This window comes from Geotrypetes seraphini, chromosome 14 (genome assembly GCF_902459505.1).
Source record: "Geotrypetes seraphini chromosome 14, aGeoSer1.1, whole genome shotgun sequence".
NCBI lineage: Eukaryota > Metazoa > Chordata > Amphibia > Gymnophiona > Dermophiidae > Geotrypetes > Geotrypetes seraphini.
In genome coordinates this window covers 11,888,597-11,913,905 of record NC_047097.1, presented here as the reverse complement: position 1 = coordinate 11,913,905, position 25,309 = coordinate 11,888,597, and the positions used below count along the sequence as shown (strand labels likewise).

General features: G+C 42.2%; 1 protein-coding gene across 8 annotated transcripts in view; it reads right to left on the bottom strand.

Annotated features, from left to right (window-relative positions):
- ARID3B (AT-rich interaction domain 3B) overlaps nt 1–25,309 on the bottom strand; it is a 120,552-nt gene that overhangs the window by 42,693 nt on the left and 52,550 nt on the right. For all 8 annotated transcript variants that reach the window (XM_033919458.1, XM_033919459.1, XM_033919463.1 and 5 more), the window contains exons 3-4: nt 4,243–4,314; nt 2,021–2,093 (exon numbers count right to left, since the gene is read on the bottom strand). In XM_033919458.1, coding sequence (XP_033775349.1) covers nt 2,021–2,093; nt 4,243–4,314 — 145 coding nt within the window. The remainder of the gene's footprint in view (nt 1–2,020; nt 2,094–4,242; nt 4,315–25,309) is intronic.

Genomic DNA, 25,309 nt, shown 5'->3' with positions numbered 1-25,309 from the left:
TTTTTGAACAGTAATGTTTTTATTTCTTTGCGGAACTCTTTTATGTCTGTTGTTTTGGTCAGTAATTTTGAGATGTCAGAGTCTATTTTAGCTGCCTGTGTCCCCAGGAGGTTGTCGTAATATAATATAGAACTGAATGATGAGATAGATATAATAGGCATCTCAGAGACCCGGTATAAGGAGAACAATCAATGTTACCTGGGTACAGATTATATTGCAATGATAGAGTAGGTCAAATTGGAGGGTGGGTTGTGCTATATGTCAAAGAGGGAATTGAATCAAACAAAATTAACATTCTGCACAACACAGATTGTAGTGTGGAATACAGTACCTCCTGCTCCCAACTTTTAAGGTATGGGGCAGAGAGCCTGGAAGAGGAGTGGGTATCCCTCCTGCCTTTTTACCTGGGGGGGTAGGGGGGAGTGCCTTCATGACAGGAGGGAGTGGACATCCCTCCTGCTTTTTTTTTTTTCGGGCCACCTGCATGTAAGAGCTCCATTGAAATTATGTGAATTAAGGAAAAATGGGAAACTTCCCAAACAAATCAACTGCCAACAGAAGCATCAAAAGAGAACAGGTAGTACCCCTGCAGACACTATAAACATATTATACAGAATTCTTCAGGGTCCAAAGGGCTGACTGGTATTCAAGATATAAACTTGGAGGAGAATAAACAGAATGAGACAGTGGGCAGGTGCAGGAAGGACAGGGTGGGGGTCCAGAATGACACACCTATCTACTGGGAAAGATACTATCAAGGTAAGGACATAATCTCTTTTTCCAGTACAATAGGTGTGTCATTCTGGACAAGCAGGACGTATAACAACAGTCCCAGAAATCTAGGGTGGGCTGACTGCAACAGAACGTAACATGGAGGAACAAAAAACAGGGTCCTCTTTTGCCGAAACGTCCTCCCTGTAAATCTTTGCAAATGTGTATAGGGTGGACTAAGTCGCAATTCTACAAATCTCAGCTGGAGATCGGTGGTCTGATGTAAATAGTACCCTTCAGATATCTGGTGACCTCTGGATGAGATGCCAGTGTAGGTCTGTGGTCCCGAGCTCTGAAACAAAAGAGCCCTGTGTCTTGGACCTGAAGTGAAGCAATGGTGAAGTCCTTGTCAAGGCCTGCTTGGAGAAAAGCTAAAATCACCAAAACCGGAACTGAAAACAGCTCCACACACTCTTAGGCGCACCAATGCTGGAAAGTCTTCCACGCTTTAGCACAGGCAGAGGCTGTAGTTGACTTCTTAGACTTGAAAAGGGTGGCAATGACCACTTCTGAATACCCTTTGCACTATAACGCTTCACGCTCAAGATCTATGCCTTAAGAGCAAAACGATCTGGATCCTCCATGCATACACGATGCCCAATCCCTCCTGCCATCCCCCCCCCCGAACGCCCAACCAACACTGTCTGCGGAAGTCATTTAGGGACCGGCGTGGGGCCAGGCAGGAGCACGAAAAGCTCGCGCCCGACTTGTGTGTGCTGCTCTGCCACAAGAGATGAGGAGGCAGCCGTACAGTGAGGGAGGGGCAGGAGTGTGAAAAGCTCCTGCCGATACAGCGTTGGACCGTTAGAATTAAAAAAGGTACTGGGGAGAGGGGGCATCTGTCTGCCTGCCTACCACTAGACCTCCCTTGTGCCTTGTACCCTGTCCCCCTTCTGGTGGTCTAGTGGTAGGACGGGACAGGGTACAGGGCACAGGGCAGGGCAGGGTACAGGGCAGGGCAGTGGGACAGGGTACACCATTTGGTTCAGAATTTTTTTTTCTTGGTTTTTCCTCTTCTACACTTAGGTGCATATTATGGTCAGGTGTGTCTTATAGAGTGAAAAATATGGTAGTTTGATTTTTAAGAGTGTTTTCCCACCATTCTAACTTTACATGGATGAAGCAATGGAGTATTGAGAGTTCAACAATAGGTTTGGCACCTGACAATTAGATATGTGGACAGCAAGTTCAGGACCAAGCTGCTATACATCCAAATTATCCACTTCGTGTGAACAAACAAATCACTCACCTTTCTTCTGCATGAAGATAAAAAGATCATCCAGAAACTCCTTCCGTTTTGGGTCACTATCCAATTCATAAAGCTGGAAGAATATTAGAAGAAATCAACAAAGAGCACTGTTATACAGAGGGGGTATGTCTACCTAGTCTTAACTCTACAGACACGAAGGCATAATGCCACAGAGTCTCACAACATAGTGCTATGAAAATACTAATAAAATAAAAAAGTGCGCATTTTCACAGTAACAAAATACCTGATGACATTGGCCTTTACCTCCAACCTTAGATTACTCTATCTTGTCTACCATTATGAGAGGTTGAGACCCACATTCTAACATGTTGCTGTTAGGTACCATCGACTCATGTTCAAGTCCCAGTGACTTTATGAATTATAGATCTAAAAAGAAATTTGTTTTTTGCTAGTCCGGTAAGGTCCTCCAGCATCATTCTCATGGTTGTTTTCAATGTATCCAGCAATCTGATTGCAGGTTGCTCTTTGCACCTGGTTCCTTCGATCTTCACAAACATGACGGCCTTTTCCAATGATCTTTCGCTTCTGGAGGTGTGACCAAGACAGTCATAACTTCATCATTTGGACTTTGAGTGACATAGCCAGTTTGATCTCTTCCAGAATTGATTTACTTCTGGCGGTCCACGGTATGCGTAAAAACCTTCTCCAGCACCAGAGCTCAAATGAGTCAGTCTTCTTTCTGGCTTGTTTCTGTAGTGTCCAGAATTCGCATCAGTAATTGACCACTAAGAAAATGTGTGTGTAAACAAGTCTGATCTTCTTTTGGAGTGCTATTTCCTTGCCTTTGAATACTTTGTCGAGAGCCTTCATTGAAGAGTGACCCAGTGCTATTCTGCGGAGCATTTCTTCCCTGCTAGTTGCTTCTTTGTTTACAAAAGAGCCCAGGAGATTGAAATCCTTTACAACTTCTATTCTATCGCCTTCAAGCTCAAAATTGTTATCATTTTCCATATTCATGATCTTTATCTTGTGTATGTTTCAGATCTAATTCCATGTTATGACTTTTCTTACCAGATACAGCATGGCTTCTTTGCTGCTGGTGATGAGTGCTGTATCTTCTGCTTAGCGCAGATCGTTTATATTTTGGTCACCAACATTGAAACCAACAATCTCTTCTTCCAAATTTGCTTTTCTTAAGATGGCTTTGCCATAAAAGTTGAACAGGCAAGATGACAAGATGCATCCTTGCCCGACACTACGTTTATTGGAAACCAATCAGTGTTGCCATATTCAGTTCTCACTGCAGCTTCTTGATCTTTTGTAGAAGCTGTTTATCATCTGAGTTATGTGTTTGGGTATTCCCATTTGTGCTAGAGTGCTCCATAATTTATCGTGAGCCACACAGTCAAAAGCTTTGCTGTAGTCGATGAAGCAAAAGTATAAGGGCTTTTGGTATGGTTTGCTCTTCTCCAATATCAATCCAATATTTCTCAACCTTTTCTGAAACCAACCTGAACTTCGGGTAGTTTTTGCTCAATGTAAGCTTGTAGCCTTCAATGTATTTTTTTTTCAGTAATATTTTGCTGGCTTGTGGAATACATACAATCGTTCTGTAATTGTTACAGTCCTTGGCGTCTCCTTTCTTCAGTATAGCTATGAACAGTGATCTTCTCCAATCGGTTGGCCATGTTTTTTCCTTCCAAATCTGTTGACACAGTTGAGTGAGGGCCATGATAGCACCTTCTGAGCCTTTAATTAATTCAACTGGCATACCATTGATAAAAGGTGACTTGTTTCTCGATAAAGATTTAATTGCTGCTATGACTACTTCTTTTCAAATATCTGGCTTTTCTTCGGCGTCAGTTTCCAGTTCCATTTCTCCAGTGTTATCCTCACTGCCTTTTTTGTATAAAATTTTGCATAATCTTTCCATCTCTTTTTAATGTTTTCTGGATTATTCAATATCATACCATTCTAAACTAAACTAAACCTTAAGTTTATATATCGCATCATCTTCACAGATGTTGTGGAGCTCGGCACGGTTTACAAGAACTTAAAATATAGGCAGAGAAGGAAAAAAAGGTTTACATGAACTTATATATACTAATATATTCTAATACATCCTCCAACATACATTCTAACATACACATCTATTATTAAAATATTCAGAGCTTTTACAATAAAAATTAATGGGTTACCTCTAATTGTCAAAAATTAACACCCTTCCCCCCAAAGAAAATAACAAAAGCAATCAGGCAAACCTTGGCAAAGTCACGAGAAGCTTCTCTTCCTCGCCCTCCATCAGCCTCCTCATTCCATGGCAAATTTCCATTCTGAAAAGAGAAGAAAAGAAACCGTTTTTTATAGGTGTTAATAATTTTGCAAAAACCTATTAGGTAGCAAGAATATGAACTAATTTTCTATTCAAAGCTGAGCTAATTTTCTTCACATCAGCCATGTTGAAGTCCTAGTTAATCAGGACTCCAACTTATTTGAAAGTTTGTGTGTACAAAGATACATTTTGCAAAGAAATGAGAACTTCAAAGAAATGAGAACTTCAAAGAAATGAGAACTTCCGCATGGAATTAAAGGAGAATACTTTCCAGAACATGCGGATCTATAGTCTACAAATAAGCATGAATCTAAAAAAAAAAAAAAAAATTTCACCTCTATCAGAGTCAACATGATTCTCTGACATATTTGGCATCCAATCCACACCTAGGAGAAATTATATTTTACCTGATAATTTTCTTTTCTTTAGTCCCAATGGGTTATGTCCAGTCTAATGAGTTATCCCTTAAGGGTACCATGTCACTATAGAACCTCAGTATTTTGACTGACAAAGCATGTAGCAATAAACCATCATCACTGAAAGAAAGAAGACATTAGCTACAAACAAGTGATTCACAGATGCAATTAAAAGTAATCTGGACACACATGAAGGTGAAGAGGAGCGGAATGCTACCAGAATCTAAATAGATACTGAAAGTGCTGGACAATTGGACTGTTACCTAAATATATTTTTTATTATGCCAATTAAATTGTCTTGATATAAAATACATTTACTTGGCATACATACTGATCTTCTTTGCATAGGGTTGGAAAAACATCTGGCAAGAAAAACATCTTCCCCTACTTGTTTTTATAACTGCTCAGTTGTGAACTGAAAGTGATGTTTCTGACGTCACCATGGTACCCGACATAGAAACATGATGGCAGAAAAAAGCCAAATGGCACATCCAGTCTGCCCATCTGCAGTAACCATTATCTCTTCCTCTCTCTAAGAGATCCCATGTGCCTATCCCACACTTTCTTGAATTCAGACAGTCTCTGTCCCCACCACCTCTTCTGGGAGACTGTTCCACACATCTACCACCCTTTCTGTAAAAAAGTATATCCTTAGATTACTCCTGAGCCTATCACCTAACTTCATCCTATACCCTCTCATTCCAGAGCTTCATTTCAAATGAAAGGGACTAGACTCGTGCACATTTACGCCACGTAGGAATTTAAATGTCTATCATATATCCCTTCTCCCGCCTTTCCTCCAAAGTATACATATTGAAATCTTTAAGTCTGTCCCCATACGCCATATAATGAAGACCATGCACAATTTTAGTAGCCTTCCTTTGGACCGACTCCATCCTTTTAATATCTTTTTGAAGGTGTGGTCTCCATAATTGCATCCAATATTCTAAATGAGGTCTCACCAGAGTCTTATACAGGGGCACCAATACCTCCTTTTTCCTAATGACCATACCCCTTCCTATGCACCCTATCATCCTAGCTTTCACTGTCACCTTTTCAACCTGTTTGGCCACCTTAAGTTCATCACATACAATCACACCAAGTCCTGCACATAAATTCTTCACCCCCTAAACAGTACCTTTCAGGTTTTTGCAGATCAAATGCATGACCTTGCATTTCTTAGCTTTAAATTTTAGCTGCCAAATTTCAGACCATTCTTCAAGTTTTCCTAGGTATTTCTTCATGTTATTCACACCATCCGGGGTGTCTACTCTATTGCAGATTTTGGTATCATCGGCAAAAAGGCAAATCTTACCTGAGAGCTCTTCAGCAATATCGCTTATAAAAATGTTAAAAAGAACAGGCCCAAGAATAGAACCTTGAGGCACACCACTGGTAACAACCCTTTCCTCAGAGCGATTTCCATTAACCACTACCCTGTCTTCCACTTAACCAGTTCCTGACCCAGCTCGTCATTTTGGGGCCCATCCAAAGGGCACTCAATTTATTTATTACAAATCTGTGTGGAATACTGTCAAAGGTTTGCTAAAATCTAAATACACCACATCTAGCACACTCCTGCTATCCAATTCTCTGGTCACCCAGTCAAAGAAATATTTCAGATTTGTTTGACAAGACCTACCTCCAGTGAATCCATGTTACCTTCAGTCCTGTAATCCACAGAATTCCAGAAACTTCACCATTTTCTATTTTAAAAGTGTTTCCATTAAATTGCTTGCCACAGAAGTCAGACTTACCAGCCTGCAATTCCTTACTTCCACTTTTGTGGAGAGGGACCACATCCACCCTTCTCCAGTCCTCTTGTACCACTACAGACTCTAGAGTAGCATTGAAAAGGTCAGTCAGCAGAGCCACCAGAACATCCCTAAGTTACTTCAGCACTCTTGGATGTACACCATCTGGCCTACCTATTTAACTAGCTCCTCACGAACACAACCCTCTGAAAATCGATCAGGGTCTACCACTCCTCCATCCCTATTCACGTTTGTCTTCTGTGGTTCCGCTCCCGGCGCTTCAGACGTAAACACAGAACAGAAGTATTGGTTAAGCAATCAGCCTTTTCTTGATCAGCTTCTATTCTCTCCTTCTCTTTTGATTCTCACAATGCCACGAGTAGGTAAACATTTCTCGTATCAATGGTTCAACAGGCTTACAGATATGTTTTTGTGTGCTTGCAACTCATAATATTACATTATTTTGTGTATATCCTCTCATATTGGTGACTACTGGGGTTGATAGCAAGGAATGTTGCTACTGTTTGGATTTGCCAGGTACTAGTGGCCTCGACTAGTCACCATGAGGATGAGCTACTGGGCTAGAAGGACCATTGTTCTGACCCAGTAAGGCTAGCCTTATGTTCTTATTCAATTGGGAGGTAGACACCTTGGGTGGGAGTCCAGCTGGGAGACTCCATAGATCCTTTCAGATTATTATAGACTTACCGTATTTTTCGCTTCATAAGACAAACTTTTTTTCCACCCAAAATTGGGTGGAAATTTTGGTGCATTTGTGAAGCGAAGGTAACTTTTTTTTAAACACCCCCTCTCACCCTGTTGTACCTTTTTAAAATGTCCCACTCGTTGGGGATACGCAGGCTGACTGTTGCCTGCCCCCGCCGCTGCTTCCCACCCGCCTGCCGTCACTGCTCCTGCTCCTTGCCGGCCGTCACTGCACTGCAACTCCAGGAAGGGAAGGGCCAGCGTGCAGCGACTGTATATCGCCGGCCCACAAGCCTTCCCCCGATGTCGGGTCTGACGTCGGGAGAAGGCTTGTGAGCCAACGACATGCAATCGCTGCATGCTGGCCCTTCCCTTACCTTCCTGGAGCTGTGGCGCAGTGGCAGCGGCGGGCTGGGGCTAGAGGAAAAGGAATCGGCGGAGAGTAGGCAGGCTTCAACGCGGCAGGGAGGGAGGAAGGCAGGCTGCGGGAGGACGAAGGACAAGGGCTGTAAGGCAGTGAGGGGGAGGAAGCACGAACTCAGGACATGGGAGGGAGAACAAAGGACAAAGGCTGGAAGGCAGTGAGGAGGCACAAACTCGGGACATGGGAGGGAGGTAAGTCAAAGAACAAAGGCTGGAAGGCAGTGAGTGGGAGGGAGCACGAACTTGTGACATGGGAGGGAGGGAATAGAAAGGGACAATTGTTGGGCCTGAGTGAAGAAAGGAGACTCATGAAATCACCAGACAACAAAGGTAGGAAAAATGATATTATTTTCAATTTAGTGATCAAAATGTGTCAGTTTTGATAATTTATATCTGCTATGTGTATATGAAAAATGAAAGGAACAGCCTGGCAGGGAAGGGGAGACAGGGTGCAGAGCCTGGCAGGGAGGGAGACAGGGTGCAGAACCTGGCAAGAAGTGTGGGGTTGCGTGCAGAGCATGGCAGGGAGTGAGGGGGGCTGGGTGCATAGCCTGGTATATATTAGTACACAATTTGGTTCAGAATGTTTTTTTTCTGGTTTTCCTACTCTAAATCTAGGGTGTGTCTTATGGTCCGGAGCGTCTTATGAAGCGAAAAATAAGGTATTTCTTTAACAGTTGGTGTCCTTTTCACAATGGCTAATCTGAAAGTTATAACTACGAATTATAACTCATATAAATGTTGATGGAATTCACACCCATTAAAAGAAAAAAGATACTATTACAATTGAAAAAAGAGGAAGCTGGTGTTGCTTTTCTACAAAATACTCATTTAAGTAATGCTGAACACCTAAAATTGCAGAGAGACTGGTATCCTAGTCTTGACCAAACCACACCTCCAACATGCCCTCTTCAGATTTAAATGAACTGCAGACAAAGAACATAGAAATCCATCTACAAAATAGGTTTTGAACATAGTAAATCAGAAGGTTTGGCAAGATAAAAGTCCATCAACTTCTTTATGCCTCTTTTTTGGACATTTTTCGTTTTTGAAAATGATCCTTATGTGTTAAGACAGTAAAATGCCAATTAAAAAAATCCCCAAATTTGTCTATGGAATAAATAATGCAATACAAATCAACCGAGGACCTCCGGGCTGTCTTGTTTTTTTTTTCTTAGTAATAATAATAGTAATGGTAAAAAAATAATAAGGAAGATGCCCTCAGATAACAAACTCACTTTTACATACAGCAAGATACCTGATTCAGATTGTGTTCTTTGTTTTTAGGGTATAGATGCCAGACTTTGAAGAGGATAACTTTGCCTCCCTGTTCAATTGGGCAAGGTACTGGTGCATCAAAGTGCCATGTAATTTTCCAAGCAGAAAAGGTTGTATTGAAAAGATTTGAGGATTTTACAAATCATGAGCAGAAGCTACTGATCAGATGCTCAGGAGCAAAGCTAGATCAAGCATCCCAAGTTTGCCTTCATCATGAAGCTCTTTCCCTCACTGAATATGAGTCTTTATAGAAGAAATGTTGTAACCCCTTTACAAAATAAACCATAATGTAAACAGGCTTGGGGTTCTGTGGAAAGGAAGCCCACAAACAGGCTTGGGATCCTGTGGAAAAGAAATCCACCCATGGCTGTCATTGTATGGCCCCTATGGTGATTCTGGTTTGCTCATTTGGAAACCAGTAGTGGCAAAACCATCATGGACCAACGCAACACCTATTTTCATATACATTTTCTAGCCATTATTTCTCCTCTATTCTCTCTCCTTATACACCTCCTTTACTTTGTTTAAAAGTAGACTGAAAAATCACTTTTGATATAGCCTTCAATCCATAACCCTACTCCCCATTGCCCATCAACCCAGCCAGCAGATTAACCGTTTCCCTTAACTGTATCCATGACATCCTGTTTGTCTGTCTTGTCTGTTTAGATTGTAAGCTCTTTCGTGCAGGGACTGTCTTCTTTGCAACTCTGTACAGCGCTGTTTACGTCTGGTAGCGCTATAGAAATAATTAATAGCAGTAGTAGTACTTGTGATATGTGTGTATATCATGGGCTTTGCACATAAAATATCCCACACTTTTAAATAGTTATATTTCAATAAGTGCTGCATTGCAAAACAAATAAATATAAATCTTGTAGAGTAATATTTCTTCTTTCAGATGGCATTAGTTAGAAAAAGATTTAGGCAGACTTTTTTTAACAATTTACCCCGAAAATTGACAAATTTCAGCCCTTGTGTCAATGGTGCTAAATTTGAAGCAATGTTCTGATGCAGCTATTCATACTGAATTGCTGCAAATTTGACAGAGTAATCCAGTGAAGGGTAATCTATGATAAAAATCTGAAGTCTGTATCTAGTTTTGCTCTGGAGCTATAGCAGTTGATAAACTGCTCCAAATCTGTCATGAAACAAGTTTTAAGGCATACTTTGAGCAAAGTTTTTAAGCAGACTTTTGTATCCATATTGCTCATACTAACATTGCTGAAACTGGAATAAAATGTTGCACTGGACTGTCAAAAATTAGTATTTTTCATCAATTATTGTCAACTTTATGAGTAGCTAAAAATGACATTTTATTCATTGCTGTGCACGGTACTGGGGTTCAAGAAAGGATTGGACAATTTCCTGCTGGAAAAGGGAATATAGGGGTATAGATAGAGGATTACTGCACAGATCCTGGACCTGTTGGGCGGCCGCGTGTGCGGACTGCTGAGCACGATGGACCTCAGGTCTGACCCAGCGAAGGCATTGCTTATGTTCTTATGTTGCCTTTACCACTGCTGTGTACCTTTTATTTCAGCTCTCTTGAACACAGCACTGGCACATGGGTCATCTTATTTATGGGTAATACCAATAGAAGCTTTAAAAAATAGTGATTTGGTCCCAACCCTGCACACTCCTCTGCCAGTGGAATGAGCAGCACTGCGAACACCCTCATCCCCACTGACATGCCAAGTACCTTTACAATTTAGAGAATGACACTGTGACAAAATTCATCACCGTTCTCGTCCCCGCGGATAACCGCAGGAAATAATCCCATGTCATTTTCTAGTGTCTATTTCAACCTCAATCCTTCTACACCAGCATTCTTCAAAGCAAAGCTTGCGGGTCAGTGGTTGTGGCCATTCATACTCTGATTCTTCCCTCTCTCCTTAAAGAATGACATGAAGATGGTTTCCTGTGGTTATCCGTGGGGATGAGGACGGTGATGAATTTTGTCATCGTGTCATTCTCTACTTTACATTTCAACTTTCTTGCACACATTGGCACTGTAGTGGTGCACTGCTTGAGTTTTGTTCCAGAGTACACCTTTTGACTTAACTTCCCGTATGTGTGTGGGGGGGGGGGGGGGGGAACTACCTGCAAACTTTTTTCTGATGGCCAAAGGTTCTCCACTTGTAAATTATCAATACAGCATTTTGCAGATAAAAGAAAGGAATCAGACATGAGGCCATCTCCTTGTTCAAAGCTACCTGTTGAGTGTCTTTTCCCCAGACTATGCCAACAGTGAATTAAAAAAGTAGAGCTAATAGTCAAAATCATACGGAGGACAATAGCCCTCAAGTCACCTGCTAGTAACAGCTTACTGTTGACATAAAGCTTAGCAATATCATAAACTCCTTTTATAGCAAGGCAGTGAACTGTCTCTAATACCTGTTGATTTAATTTGAACCAATAATTCCTGCTGAAAAATCAATTTTATGGTGAGTACTGACAGAAGAAAGACAAGTCAATGTAGATTACTGCCAATTCTGTTATGTCAGCTGTTTTCTATATAAGGTCAAATATACAAAAGGATGTGAAGACGGTCTGTAAGATGAATGATTCAGCTTATCAAGAGTGGAAATAAAATCACAGCTTTCTTCTAATTACAGTAACATCCAGCTGCTCCCACAAGCTTCTGACTTTTCAGCTACCTTAACTCACCAGGGAAAGTAAATTCCAGATTTAGATTGTTAACTGTAAACAATTTATGCTGAATGTACAAAAAATAAAATAAAAAATTTCAGCAGCTTTCCTTTTCTAAACCTCTCACAAATCAGGCTTTTTCTATCTGATCTCTTATCAGGAGCAAAAGGTAAATTAAAATATAAAACATAACAAACCAGTAGAAAACAGAATACTAAAAATTACATATGTATAAACAAACCAATATAATTTCCAAGTAAAACCATCTACCGGTAATCCTTCTTTAATTCAGAGCTAAAATGCACAAAACAAACTAAGCCAAATAAAACTACCTTATGTGGTCATGTTTTGGCATGTTGTCTGCACTCGGGTATTATCATACAGTAAAATTAAAACACAAATAAGACAGTCAGATCCAATATGGCATGGTAGAGGCACAGACTACTGGACACACTATTTCCTTAGAGGAACTTTCCGTCTTCTAGTTCTTGCCAATTGCTGATGGGCCAGAGAAAAAGGTGCAGCCTAGATGTGCAGGTTTCCAGGCATTTGCTGAACCCAAAGCTATTCAATCTTCTGTCCTGTCTGAACATCCATTGCTACTTCCTGGGTAATTGATTTCTGGGGTATCTAGATATGAGCATATTTTGACAGTGTTAAAACTACACTGGTTACCAATGGAGTTTAGGATTAAATATAAAGTCTTGGCAATTATGCATTAAACAATCTATGGCACAGCACCTTGGTATTTAACACATGCACTGAAGAAGTACCTGCCAACACATTCTATAAGATCTGAGCCAGCAATGCAATTGTCGATTGAATCAGCTGGGGAGACTCATTACAAATGGACACAGACAACAGCAATTTCAGTTGCAGGTCCATGATTGTAGAACCAATTGACAGGTCAGCTGAGATTATATCTTTTAAAAAGGAATTGAAAACTTACTTATTTGTATGAGCTTTTTTCTAGATCAAAATGTTGCAAAATATTCCTTTTTGATTGAAATGTCTGCGAGATTTTATATTGGAAATTTTAGAAGAGGGAATGATGTTACTTGTTGCAGCTTGTTTTGTTGTGAAGATTGTGTGAAATATTCTGTATTTGTTTTATTGTAATCCGCCTAGGCTGTAGGTGGAAATTTTTAAAATAAAATAAACCTTTTGTAATGTAATCCAACTTTGAACTAAACAGGTAAAGGCGGAATAGAAAACCTGATTAACATAACATGTGGCATCAAGCAGCAGTGAGGAAAGAATTTTGCCAGGTCCTGACCTACAGATTGTGCCCCTTCAGTCAGGAAGTGTAACCACAAAGACAAGAGTGGCGTCCTGGGAGTGTGGTAGAGAGTGAGCATACAAAGATGATGCTGATGAGCTTGCCTCACCAAGAAGGGGTGATATCCAAAATAAGGGAAAGTTACTCTTTCAGATTCCAGCATTGGTGAGTGAATTGAATCAAGTAGGAGTGGAAGAATCTTCATAGGAATCTCAAAGGATTTGGAAGTGTCAGTGGTACCATTTCAAGTTCAAGAGGATATTGAGAAAACTATTGTGGAACAGTCCATTGAAACAGCAGGACAAGCATTATTCAAGCCCCAGACAATCTATCCTGTATATGATGGTGGATGGCCTCATAGTTATTTAGATGATACAGGATCCTGATGAAGTACAATGGAACGCCAATTATACGGACTATCCTCAGCAAAGGGTAGTCCGGATAATCAAATAATCAGATGTTCATTTTTTTCTTTTGTTTTTAATTTAAAAAATATATACCTTCAGCACCACCCCCCCCCCCCCAACTAGAAAAGACAGCATTCTCCCGCCCTCCCTGAACAGGCACTATCAACTTCCTGGGCCTAGTTCTACCTTGCTTTCCCTGGTGGTTTAGTGACAGCGCTGGTGCAGGAGCGATCCTACTCACTCCTGCCCATGCTCTGTCAGCGACAATAATAGCTGCCAAGAGCGAGGCTATGAGTAGGCAGAAGGCGCTACATCCTATTGCCAGAGGTGGAGACGTGCCATTCACAGGAAGGGCACTAAACATCTGTAGAGCTGTAGCTGCCAAACAGGAAGGAGGGATCGGGCAGCGTTGGAATCGTCATGCTTGTTCGCAAGAGAAACAGCCCTAACCTTCAGGTGTGTGATTAACAGAAAAGCCAGAGGGAACCATACTCCCCATTTCACGATGGAAACATCCAGAGAGAGCCGAGCCCCAACTCCCAATATGGGCTGTGAGGCAGAACTAGACAAAGGTGTGCTGTAAGCCAATGCTAGAGACCTAGGATCCTAGCCAAAGCTGCTAGAAGAAGATTGGTCTACTCCCAGATGGAACAAAGTTTAACAGCCAGGAGAAGCTGCGAACTACTTCTCGAGATGTGATGGGGCAAAGGTGGAGCTGCAGCAAATGTGACAAGGCATAACAATGTGCACATAATGCTGAAACATATGCTACCATACGTGGACAGCTATGCTGGCTCCCTTGATCTTCCTTTTATTTCTTTTTTTCACAAGCCCCAGAACAACATCTGGAACCTACAAAAGTTGTCCTCTCGTATGGCCAGAAAGCTCTGACAAGGTTACAATAAAAATGCGAGGGCTGCAAGTCCCTCACTGCAACCTATCTATACCACAATGGATGCCATATTCAGACTAGAAAGTATGGGCCCTGAAGTATCATACCACACTGATTCTTGTATCCCGCAACTGTCGGCTAGGAATCAATGCGGCTTATATAATATTAGAAATGATACAGCGGCATAGGCTTCATTCATATGAATACGTTATAATAGGTCAGTGCAGCAGAGAAGTGAATAGATGAGTTTTCAGTGCCTTGGAAATATGTGGTAAGTTGACGTAAGCTGCTTGGGAGTTTGTTCCAGATTTTGGGTCCTTGGAATGCAAAAGTGGTCTCAAAGAGGGCTTTTCTCTGGACGTGACCTGGGGAGGGGAGTGGTAGCTTCCAGTGCTGAACTGTCCTCGAGTCATTGAAAGACATTCATAATTTGCGCTAAGAGGTTGCAGTCCACAGGAAGGAAATGATAACAGAAACCCTGGTTCATCACGAGTCGGATCAGAACTAAGGTCCCCCAAAGAGATGCTCCTTTGTCAGCGTGTAACGTAGGTGATTCAGAGTCATCTTTGGTGCCTTAAGGTGCAAATTCAACCAAGTCACAGATGTGGCATTTGAAAGCCACCAGATTGTTAAGCTCATTCGCTGGCTGCACTCCCCGAAGCTGAGGCTCGAATTTGACTAGTTATAGTGAGCAGTGATTGTAAGAAGGTACAAGAGAAAGCACACACACCCCACCCAGGAAAATCCACAGGCCAAACTACTTATCTCAGGTCAGACTGAAGATCTATCAAGCCCAGAATCTGTTTCCAGTATCTGGCAAGATCCCAGCAGAACAAAACAGATTTTAAGCGGTGTAGGGCTATAGAAATAAGCAGTAATAGGAGTAGGGGTAGAAGTAGAAGAGGTCCTGCGATTAAGTCAGAGAAGACCCCCCAATAAGCACCTCTTTGCCCATGCAGTGGGGCAAAATGAGCCCAGGCTCAGCACATCCAGAATAAAAGACGCTAGCTGATCTTCCAGGGACGAGAGGCTGCACCTTCTGCTACTGTGCTAGACACTACCTAATGGGCAGCCACCCTAGCTGAGGCTATGCCCAGACTAAAGCAAGAGTGGGAAGGACTTCCTACTTTGGCAAAGTGCCTTTTTAAAAATACTTTTATATTCATATGTTTTTATCTTTTCTTGTGATAATGGAGTTCCTTATTTTTTTCTTTCTTTCTGTAAACTGCTTTGATGTTATAGCGAAGAGTGGTCTATAAATACGATCATAAACTTAAAACATGGACTTCTAACCTGGAGGAAAAGAGGAGGTAGATTCACTGGGAGACACAGGCTAACACCCCTCTCCTCCTCAGCTCCAAAGAAAACAGCGAAACAGAAAGGCCCACATTGTAAGGCCGACAACAAGGGAACCACTCAAGGAAATATTTGCATGCCAAACAAGGAAAAATCACCATGGCAGAACTGGTAGGCTCACACAGAACCATTCCCAAATGTGCAAGAGAGAAATTAAGGCACCAGACCCTAATAAGGGAGATTCAAGGTAGGATGGAGGAAACACCTCCTGAAACCCCCCTCTGTGAATCTTCCACTCCTGCCACTGACTCAGAGATGCTAGTCTGACCCATGGACCCTCTCAGGTTGAAAAACCTATGTGACCCCACACAGGAGAAGGTCAGTGGAGCCATGGTCTGAATAGTTCTGGGAAGCCTGTGGGAGAAAACAGCTGGAGCACAAGCTTGACGCTGAGTGCTGATCTCCATTATGGGAGTAACGTCCAACCAGCCGCTGCGAGAGTCCAAACCTACTGCTGAAATCACAGTAGCATTAATGATCCCGCAGTTTGCAGCAGGGTTTTTAATGCCTGCCTCTGGAGCGAACAAACCGTATGGAAGCAAGACAACAAAAAAGGCTCTGTGGTTTTTTATGCGCCCGATGCCGTTTGTGAAGAAGAACACAAGCGGCATTGGGCGCATAAAAAAACCCGACGGTAACTTTGCAGATTCGGATGCAGACAAAGCAGAACTGCTAAATAACTACTTCTGCTCAGTATTCATTTGTGAAACACTGGGATCTGAACCTCAGCTACAGACAATGGGAAGCTTGAAGGATCCATTCCGGGACTTTGAATTTACCTCGAGCAGTGTCTACCAAGAACTGACAAAATTAAAGATCAATAAAGCTTTGGGTCCGGATAATTTACAACCCAGAGTGCTTCGAGAATTGAGAGATGTCCTGGTGGAGCCGTTAGCCGAGATTTTCAATTTATCCCTTAGAGTTCCCTTGGACTGGAAAATCGCCAACGTTATTCCTCTTCACAAAAAGGGATGCTGGTCAGAGGCTGAGAATAACAGACTGGTAAGTCTCACTTCAATAGTGTGTAAACTAATGGAGACAGTGATCAAAAACAGATTAGACACGTTTCTGGACGAGGAAAAATTAAGGGACCCCCACCAACATGGTTTTACGAAGGGAAGGTCTTGTCAATCCAACCTGAGAAGCTTCTTTGACTGGGTAACAAAAAAGCTGGACGGGAGGGAGTCCCTTGACATCGTGTACTTGGACTTTAGTAAAGCTTTTGATAGTGTTCCACACCGCAGGTTATTGAAGAAGATGAACGCGATGGGACTAGGAGGAACGCTGACTGCATGGGTAGAAGACCAGTGGAGTGGCGCAGGGCTCGGTCTTGGGCCCAATGCTATTTAATATCTTTGTAAGAGATCTGACTCAAGGACTTTGAGGCAAAATTGCGTTATTTGCCGACGATGCTAAACTGTGCAATATTGTGGGCAGGGCAACTGAACCTAACAGCGCAACCGCACAAAACACTATGGAACAAGACCTACTTTTGCTAGAACAATGGTCCAGTACTTGGCAACTAAACTTTAATGCCAAAAAATGTAAGATGATGCATCTTGGCAGCGGGAATCCTTGCACTACATACACCCTAAATGAAGAAAACTTAACAAAAACTGAAGTAGAAAGGGACTTGGGAGTAATCATCCGTGAAGACATGAAGGCTACAAATCAGGTGGAGAAAGCCTCAACAAAGGCCAGACAAATGCTTGGCTGCATCAGAAGAAGCTTTATCAGCCGAAAACCTGAAGTTATAATGCCATTATACAGATCCATGGTGAGACTGCACCTGGAGTACTGTGTCCAGTTTTGGAGGCCACATTACCAAAAGAATATGAAAAGAATTGAGTCAGTTCAGAGAATGGCCACATGGATGGTCTCAGGACTTAAAGATCTTTCATATGAAGATCGTCTGAGCAGTCTGCGCTTATACTCGCTCGAGGAGCGCAGAGAAAGGGGAGACATGATAGAAACTTTCAAGTACATAAAGGGCCGCATCGAGGAGGAGGAAATCTTCACTCTTACGGCTCCCACGGTGACAAGAGGACATCCGCTAAAACTTAGGGGAGGAAGATTTCATGGGGACACCAGGAAATACTTCTTTACTGAGAGGGTGATTGATAGATGGAATGGTCTTCCACGTCAGGTAGTCGAGGCTAGTAGCATACTCGACTTCAAGAAACGATGGGACAAACATGTGGGGTCACTACAGAGGTATGATAGAGGATAGTTTCTCGAGGGTGGAAGGGATCATGATTGGGCAGACTTGTTGGGCCGTCGGCCCTTTTCTGCAGTCATATTCTATGTTTCTATGACAGCGATGGCTGTGGGAAGGTACGGCAGAGAAAGGCCCACAAGGGGAGAATGAAGAGGTAATAAGTACTGAGTCCTGCGGCTGCAAAGAACTGGTTCCTCAGTCCCTCCAAAGGAAGTCCAACTGGCCATCTCAGGTGAAATTGCTGGCTCCCCTAAGGTTTATTCCTTTTCCTTTTTAATACATTCCTCGCTGCCTTTCTGATTTTTTTTTTAATAGTGAGGAGGGAGGCAGGGAAGAAGGGAGCCAACCCCCATGAAGGGACCTGAGAAGGAGGCAGGAACTGACCTGGCACCACCAGGTGTACCCCAAGATAGGTACCCCAAAACCTAAACCCCTGGCTCACAGAATTAAAAATTAAAACAGGAGCCAATCCACAGGTAAAGCCAGGAGCATAGGATAGTACCTTCCATTTGCCTGCTGGAGACAGAACATACTGGCTTGCCTTTGAGCCTACCTTCCTACATATGACAAATTCAGTTTTGGTGTTCTCTGTCACTGCCTGCTGGTGGATAGTCACAACTCAGTTGTCTCTGGATTCATCTGCTGTTGCTGAAAAGGAATCCAGAGTTTAATAACACGTTGTACAAAGAAATATCTTCTCCAGTTTGTTTTAAATCTACTATTTAGTAGCTTCATTGTATGTGACCTAGTCCTAGTATTTTGGGAAAAAGTAAACAAGTAACTTATATCTACCTGTTCCACTCCTCTCAGTATTTTATAGACCTCTATCATATCTCCCCTGAGCCTTCTCTTCTTTAAACTGAAGAGCCCTATCGACTTTAGCCTTTCCTCATAGGGAAGTCATCCCATCCCTTTTATCATTTTTGTCACCCTTCTCTGTACCTTTTCTAATTCCATTATATCTTTTTTGAGATGCGGCGACCAGAATTGCACAGTATTTGAGGTGTGGCCACACCATGAAGCAATGCAAAGGCATGATTACATTTTCCATTCCTTTCCTGATAATTCCTATCATTCTATTTGCTTCCTTAGCCGCTGCTGCATACTGAGCTGAGGGTATCGATGATGACACCTAGATCCTTTCCCTGGGCGGCAACTCCTGATACGGAACCCTGCATCATGTCACTATAGTTCAGATTCTTTTCCCCATATACATCACTTTGCATGTGGTTCACATTAAACATCTGCCATTTTGATGCACAATCTCCTAGTCTCACAAGGTGGTCTTGCAGTTTTTTACATTCCTCTTGAGACTTAACTTAAGGCACCAACTTCTGGCAGATCAGTTATATAACATTAATTGCTAGCTTTGTGGGAAGACTGAAACCTTTGGGGAGAAGCAGTAGTTTAGTGTTAAATGTGCTTGTGAGGGGGTGTGGGTGGAAGGGGGCCACTCTCTACTATCTTTGCCATGAGCTGAGATTTAAAAAAGATATCTTAAAAGCTGCTCAAATATCTGACTAAAAGTAATAAAGACTAGATGAATCCAACAAAATCTTTTATTTAAGGAATGTCAGGATCTACGCAGATCAGAGCTGTTGTTTGATTGCTTATCAGCAGAAGTATCCCATAACCAAATATCAGTTGTAGGATGAAAATTTTATCTGTACTTCAGAATGTACCACCCAGGCAACAATTTGAATCAAACTAATCATTTATCAAAATTACAGATGTATGTAATCTCTGAAGATAAGAACCATCTCAAACAATGCAAAATTATTTCTTAATAAATTATTGAATTTATAATAGGAAAAAAATAGACCAGTTAGGACACATTATAGTATATCAACACGTCCCAGTTAGCCGTAATGAAACACAAAAATGATTCTGTTGACACTGAATGTTGCTTTGGAGAGTCTATTGTCATGTCATAGATCTAATCAGCCAGTCCACCTGATCTAAATATTTATCCAAGCCATCATATAAGGGGGAGACACATATGGGGGAGAGAATGTCTTTTCATCTGTGTTTAGCAGCAAAATAACTGAATATTTAAAACAAGAACAAATTTGGTGCTGGAGTAAAACTGGTGAAAAGACAGAATTTGAAAATAGGTCAGACACTGGAACCCACATCTCTCACCTCTTCCATGTTCTCTGGGTCAGACACACACAGAACTAACTCAGGTACAGACAAGAAGACACACACAAGGTACACTACATATATCCTTGTTTAGGAGTTAGGTTCATTCCTGCCATGGTATGTGCAAAACCAGTCCATTTGAAGAATTGCACCCCCCAAAAAAAAACAACAACAACAACTCAATCCTTGTTGGGCTGGCTTATTATAACAATACAGATGTGTATTTCATTTTGTAATTTCTTCATAGTAATGTATCAAATCATCTCAGAACCACTAAGGTTTTGATTTTCAGAGAAGAAAGAATCTAAACGATTTTCTGGTTCATTCAACAATGAGAAGAGAAATTCAGATAGATATGGATCAAAGGAGGCATGTTCAATATAAAAAATGTGTGGTGTGTGAACATGGTTCAGAAATTCAATAGTTTATTCATCCTTAGTTGGAGGTCTGCCATAAGTTGAAAATTAGGATAGACTCTACAGAAATTAGAGAAAGGTCAGGAGGAAGTTCTGGATTGTCAGCAAGAACTAATTAAAGATAAATTATGGATACATCAAAAATTGGAGACAATTGAGAATTTCAATAGAAGATTAAATCTGAGATTTGTGAATTTCCCTAAAACACCTCGTCACGTCTCTTGTCACCTAAGGATTCTATGCCACCTTTAACTAGGGCTTTTTTTTTTAAATCTAACTTCTGGTTTGTTTGGAGAAGGAAAAGAAGAATGAGACCCCTAGCCTAGATCTAACGTTTTTTGTTTTGTTTTTTTAGAAAACTCTCAGTCTGTAATTATAGCTGCTAGGCTAACATTGATAGTGACTGTCGCTCTAGAACTCAATAGAAACTGAATTTTGAGACTGTATTTTCGATATAAAGATGTTACATTCTGTGGTTCAAATGTGTTGGTTTTTCTTAATTTGTCCAAGGTAACCCAGAGTAGACACAAGGCCTTTTTGGGTCTGTGTCAGCAGGTTGCGTCTTTGGGTGCTACTTATTTCCTTCAGTTTCCTTGTAAGTGTATCATGAAATATCAAAATCATACTTATGTTTTCTTAGAACCAACACATCCCAAAAAATTTTTAGAAACTAGAATAGCTCCAATGGCTATTTCTTCTCCTTTAGCTTATATTGGATTGACATGCACTCTTGCTTTATATGAATACCAGTTAGCCTCTCTGTTATTCTTTTCCAACATCTTGCTCTCTATTATAGTGGACTTAGACATAATTGTACTATGATAAATATTTTCCTTAATGTAATTGTCTTTCAAATTCAGGTGTTAACCTGTGCATTTTCTTTTGGAAATTTGCAAAAGGAAAAAAAAAGAAAATTAGGACAGACTGTAAACAGTGGTGTGCTTTATGTTATCATCTCTCCATGTAAATTGATTTATATAAGACACCGCTGGTGTCACACTATGACCATCTTGATTAGAAGATCTAAAATATTCCCCCGAGGATGTGATTTTCAAAAATATTTAGGCAGATGCAAACAAGAACACTTTTTTTTTTTTGCTGGCAAATGTTGAGCCCACGGGGTTTAAAATATAGAGCAGCAACTGTTTCTTTAATTTGGGTTTGAATATAAAAATTGACATACTGAAAGCTGGTTAATTAGAAGAATGTGCTGAATATCTTTGGCAGAAGATTTGTGCAAGATAATAAGAAATGCAATGATGTAAATTAGGAAATCAAAATTTCTATTCCTATTGTTTTTATGTGATTCGTATTTATATTGTTTTTGTGTGATTTTAGTTTTTTCCACAATTAAGCCCTATACTGGGAGTGAAACCAATGGTAAGCTACTCAAAGTTCTTTTAAGTTGCACAATAAAGCATGATGAACTTTAGATAAAATCAGTGGCTATGAGTCGACTCAAGATGATTTATTGAGTTACTCATATGTTAATTCTCAATTGAGGAGCCAGTGAAGTGGCCTTATAGTCTAGAGGTGCCCAATTCACAATTCAAATCGATTCACCAATTCAGTTCGGCTGACTATTTTTTTTTTTTTTTTTAAATGGACTCACCAATTCAGGCCTGCTTTTGGGCTTTCCTTCTGCCAGAGTCGTACCTTCTGAAGTGACTTCCTATTCTGAAACAGGAAGATACAGCAGAGGGAAAGACTCCAGCAGAGGGAAAGCCCAAGAGTAGGCCTGTGCTGATCGGCAGCAAGGGCTGAAAATTTCTGTGAAGATATGTGCACAGTGCTGCTGCTGCTTTCAGATCACCAGGGCGGGGGGGGGGAGGATGCCGCCAATGGACCGGGGGTGGGGGGGAAGCTTGAAACTGGAGGGAAGGCCTGGAAGGGAGAGAAAGGTCTGCGGAATCGGTAGATAAATCCTTCGACTCCGACTCCTCAGTTCTGGTACCCACGACTCCAACTCCGACTCCAGGTACCCAAAATATCTCCGACTCCTCGAATCCAACTCTGACTCCACAGCCCTGGGGAAAGAGGATGCTGGCCCCTTGAAGGGGGGGAGGGAGACGCTGTTTGACTGGCAGAGACTGGTAAGAAGGGAAGAGATGGTGTACTAGTCACATGGGGTGGGGTGGGGCAGAGATGGTGCCTGGAAGAGAGAGAGAGGGTGCTGGCCATGTGGGGTGAGGGCTGAAAGGAAGGGAAGAAGAGGTGCTGGCCTCTCACAAACTGCCATGGATAGCTGGGGGCAGAGGAGGATATGAAAAGAGTGGACAAGCAGTAATTTTTCCTTAAGACTGGACCCTTGGGGGGGTGCTGGACCTGCATGGAGGAGGAGAGGGAAGAGGGAAGGTGGATGGTGCAGAGCCTTGAACCAACTTAAATTGAATAATAAAATGAGCAGACAACAAAAGGTAGAAAAAAATAATTTTATTTTCTATTTTTGTGATTAAAATATGTCAGATTTGAAATATATATCCTGCAACAGCAAGAGCTAGGACCTGTGATTTTACAAGCACTACATAATATTTTGATATTTACATGAAACAAATTGTTTTAACTTACCGTATTTTCACGTAGATAACGCGCACCTGTGTAAAACGCGCACACGTGTATAGCGCGCGAAAAACACAAATTTATGTACAGAAATTTTTATATACCGCGCACACCCGTATACCGCGCATGCTGCCCGACTCTTAAGCAAAGCCCTCCCTTCCTCCGACGTCAGCGCTGACATCAGGAAGACTTCCGGTCGGCTGTGTGCGGCAGGGCAGGTAGGGAGAAGGCAATGGCGTACGAAAGAGGGGGGAGGGGGCGGTCCGCCCCGGAGAATGTGCACAGCCGGTCAGGTCCCCCGATCGACCGACAACAGGCCCGGCCGACAAATCTCCCTGCCCTGTAGCCACGAATCTAAATTAGGTAATTTAGATTCGCGGCTACAGGACAGGGAGATTTGTCCGACCGGGCCTGTTCTGTTGTCGGTCGGGTGCAAAAGCGCCACAAAGGTGGAGTGGAGAAGAAAAGACGCTTAAGGGGGGAAAAGGCCGCTGAAAGCACTGGGGAAGACAAAGGGGTGGAAAAGAACGCTGAAAGGACATGGGGTAAACGGGAGGAGGGGGGGGGAAGGACCCTGAAAGCACTGGGGAAGACAAAGGGGTGGAGAATGCCACTGAAAGGACATGGGGAAAACAGGGGTGGAGAAGGCCGCTGAAAGGACATGGGGAAGACAGAGGGGGGAGAAGGCCGCTGAAAGGACGTGGGGAAGACAGAGGGGGGAGAAGGACGCTGCCTGACAGGACATGGGGAAGATGGTGGGGGAGAAGGACACTGAAAGGAAATGGGGAAGAGGGAATGGGAAGAAGACGCTGGCAGGGAAGAAGACAGAGGTGCCAGACTATGGGAGGAGCGGAGGGAAAAAGATGGGTGCCAGACCAATTTGGGAGGGGGGAGAAAGGGAGAGGCACAGTAACAGAGCAAATGGAAGACACAGAGAGAAGAGAGGCAGTGGATGGAAGGAATTGAATGAGAACATGAAGAAAGCAGAAACCAGGCAATAAAGGTAGGAAAAAAATTCTTTTTTTTTTTTTTTTGCTTAAGGATAAAGTAGTATATTAGTTGTTATATTAATTTATAAACATTATAGTTATATTAATTATATAACTATATATTTATAAACATTATAGTTATATTAATTTATAAACATTAGAGGCTCTGGTAGAAACCTGTTTACAAAGTATGTATTCTTCCCAATTAATATTTCCAAATTAATGAAGTCTTTTTGCTTATTTTTAAATGGGTTTCTACCAGAGCCTTTAATTCAGTAGCATAATTAAATGAAATAACTATTTCTGTAGTTTATAGGGACGGGCGGGGACAGAGGGGATTCCTCGCGGGGACGGGTGGGGACGGAGGGATTCCTCGCGGGGACGGGTGGGGATGGGTGGGGAACAGGTGGGACTTTGGCGGGGACGGGTGGGATTTCTGTCCCCGCGCAACTCTCTATCCCCAAGTTCAGGAAAGGGTGCAAAAAAAATAGAACTAAAAACCCAGTGTGGATAACACATGCAGTGAAGAAGGCGATAAGTGACAAGAAAACATCGTTCAACAAATGGAAAAGAGACCGAACAAAGGAAAACCAAAAGGAGCACAAAGGACACCAAAGGGAGTGTCACCGAGTGGTTAGAAAAGCAAAAAGAGAATACGAAGAGAGACTGGCGGGGGAAGCAAAAAACTTCAAATCATTCTTCAGGTACATTAAGGGGAAGCAACCGGCAAGGGAGGAAGTGGGACCCTTAGATGATGGAGACAGAAAGGGAGTAGTAAAAGATGAAAAAGAGATAGCGGACAAGTTAAATGAGTTCTTCACGTCAGTCTTCACGAGGGAAGACACAACCAACATTCCGGAACCTGAGGAGATCGTAAATGGAGACCAAGATATTAAGCTGGTCAAATTAGAGGTAAGCCAAGAGGATGTCCTCAGGCAGATAGACAGGCTAAAGAGCGACAAATCGCCGGGTCCGGACGGCATTCACCCAAGGGTACTCAAGGAACTAAGGAACGAAATAGCAGAGCCACTTCGACAAATATGCAACCTATCCTTAAAAACTGGAGAGATCCCGGAGGACTGGAAAATAGCAAATGTCACGCCCATCTTCAAGAAGGGTTCAAGGGGTGACCCAGGAAACTACAAGCCGGTGAGCTTGACCTCGGTCCCGGGAAAGATGATGGAAACGCTGGTTAAGGACAGCATCTGTGAACACAATGAAAACAATGGGCAGCTAGAGTCGAGTCAGCATGGCTTCTGTAAGGGTAGGTCATGCCTTACAAACTTATTGTACTTCTTTCAGGGGGTAAACAGCCAGGTAGATAAAGGGGAATCTATAGACATCATTTACCTTGACTTCCAAAAAGCCTTCGACAAGGTACCACACGAAAGACTGCTTAAGAAGATATGGAACCACGGGGTGCAAGGGGAGGTCCACCGATGGATCAAAAACTGGCTGGCGGACAGGAAGCAGAGGGTTGGAATAAAGGGACATTACTCAGACTGGAAATGGG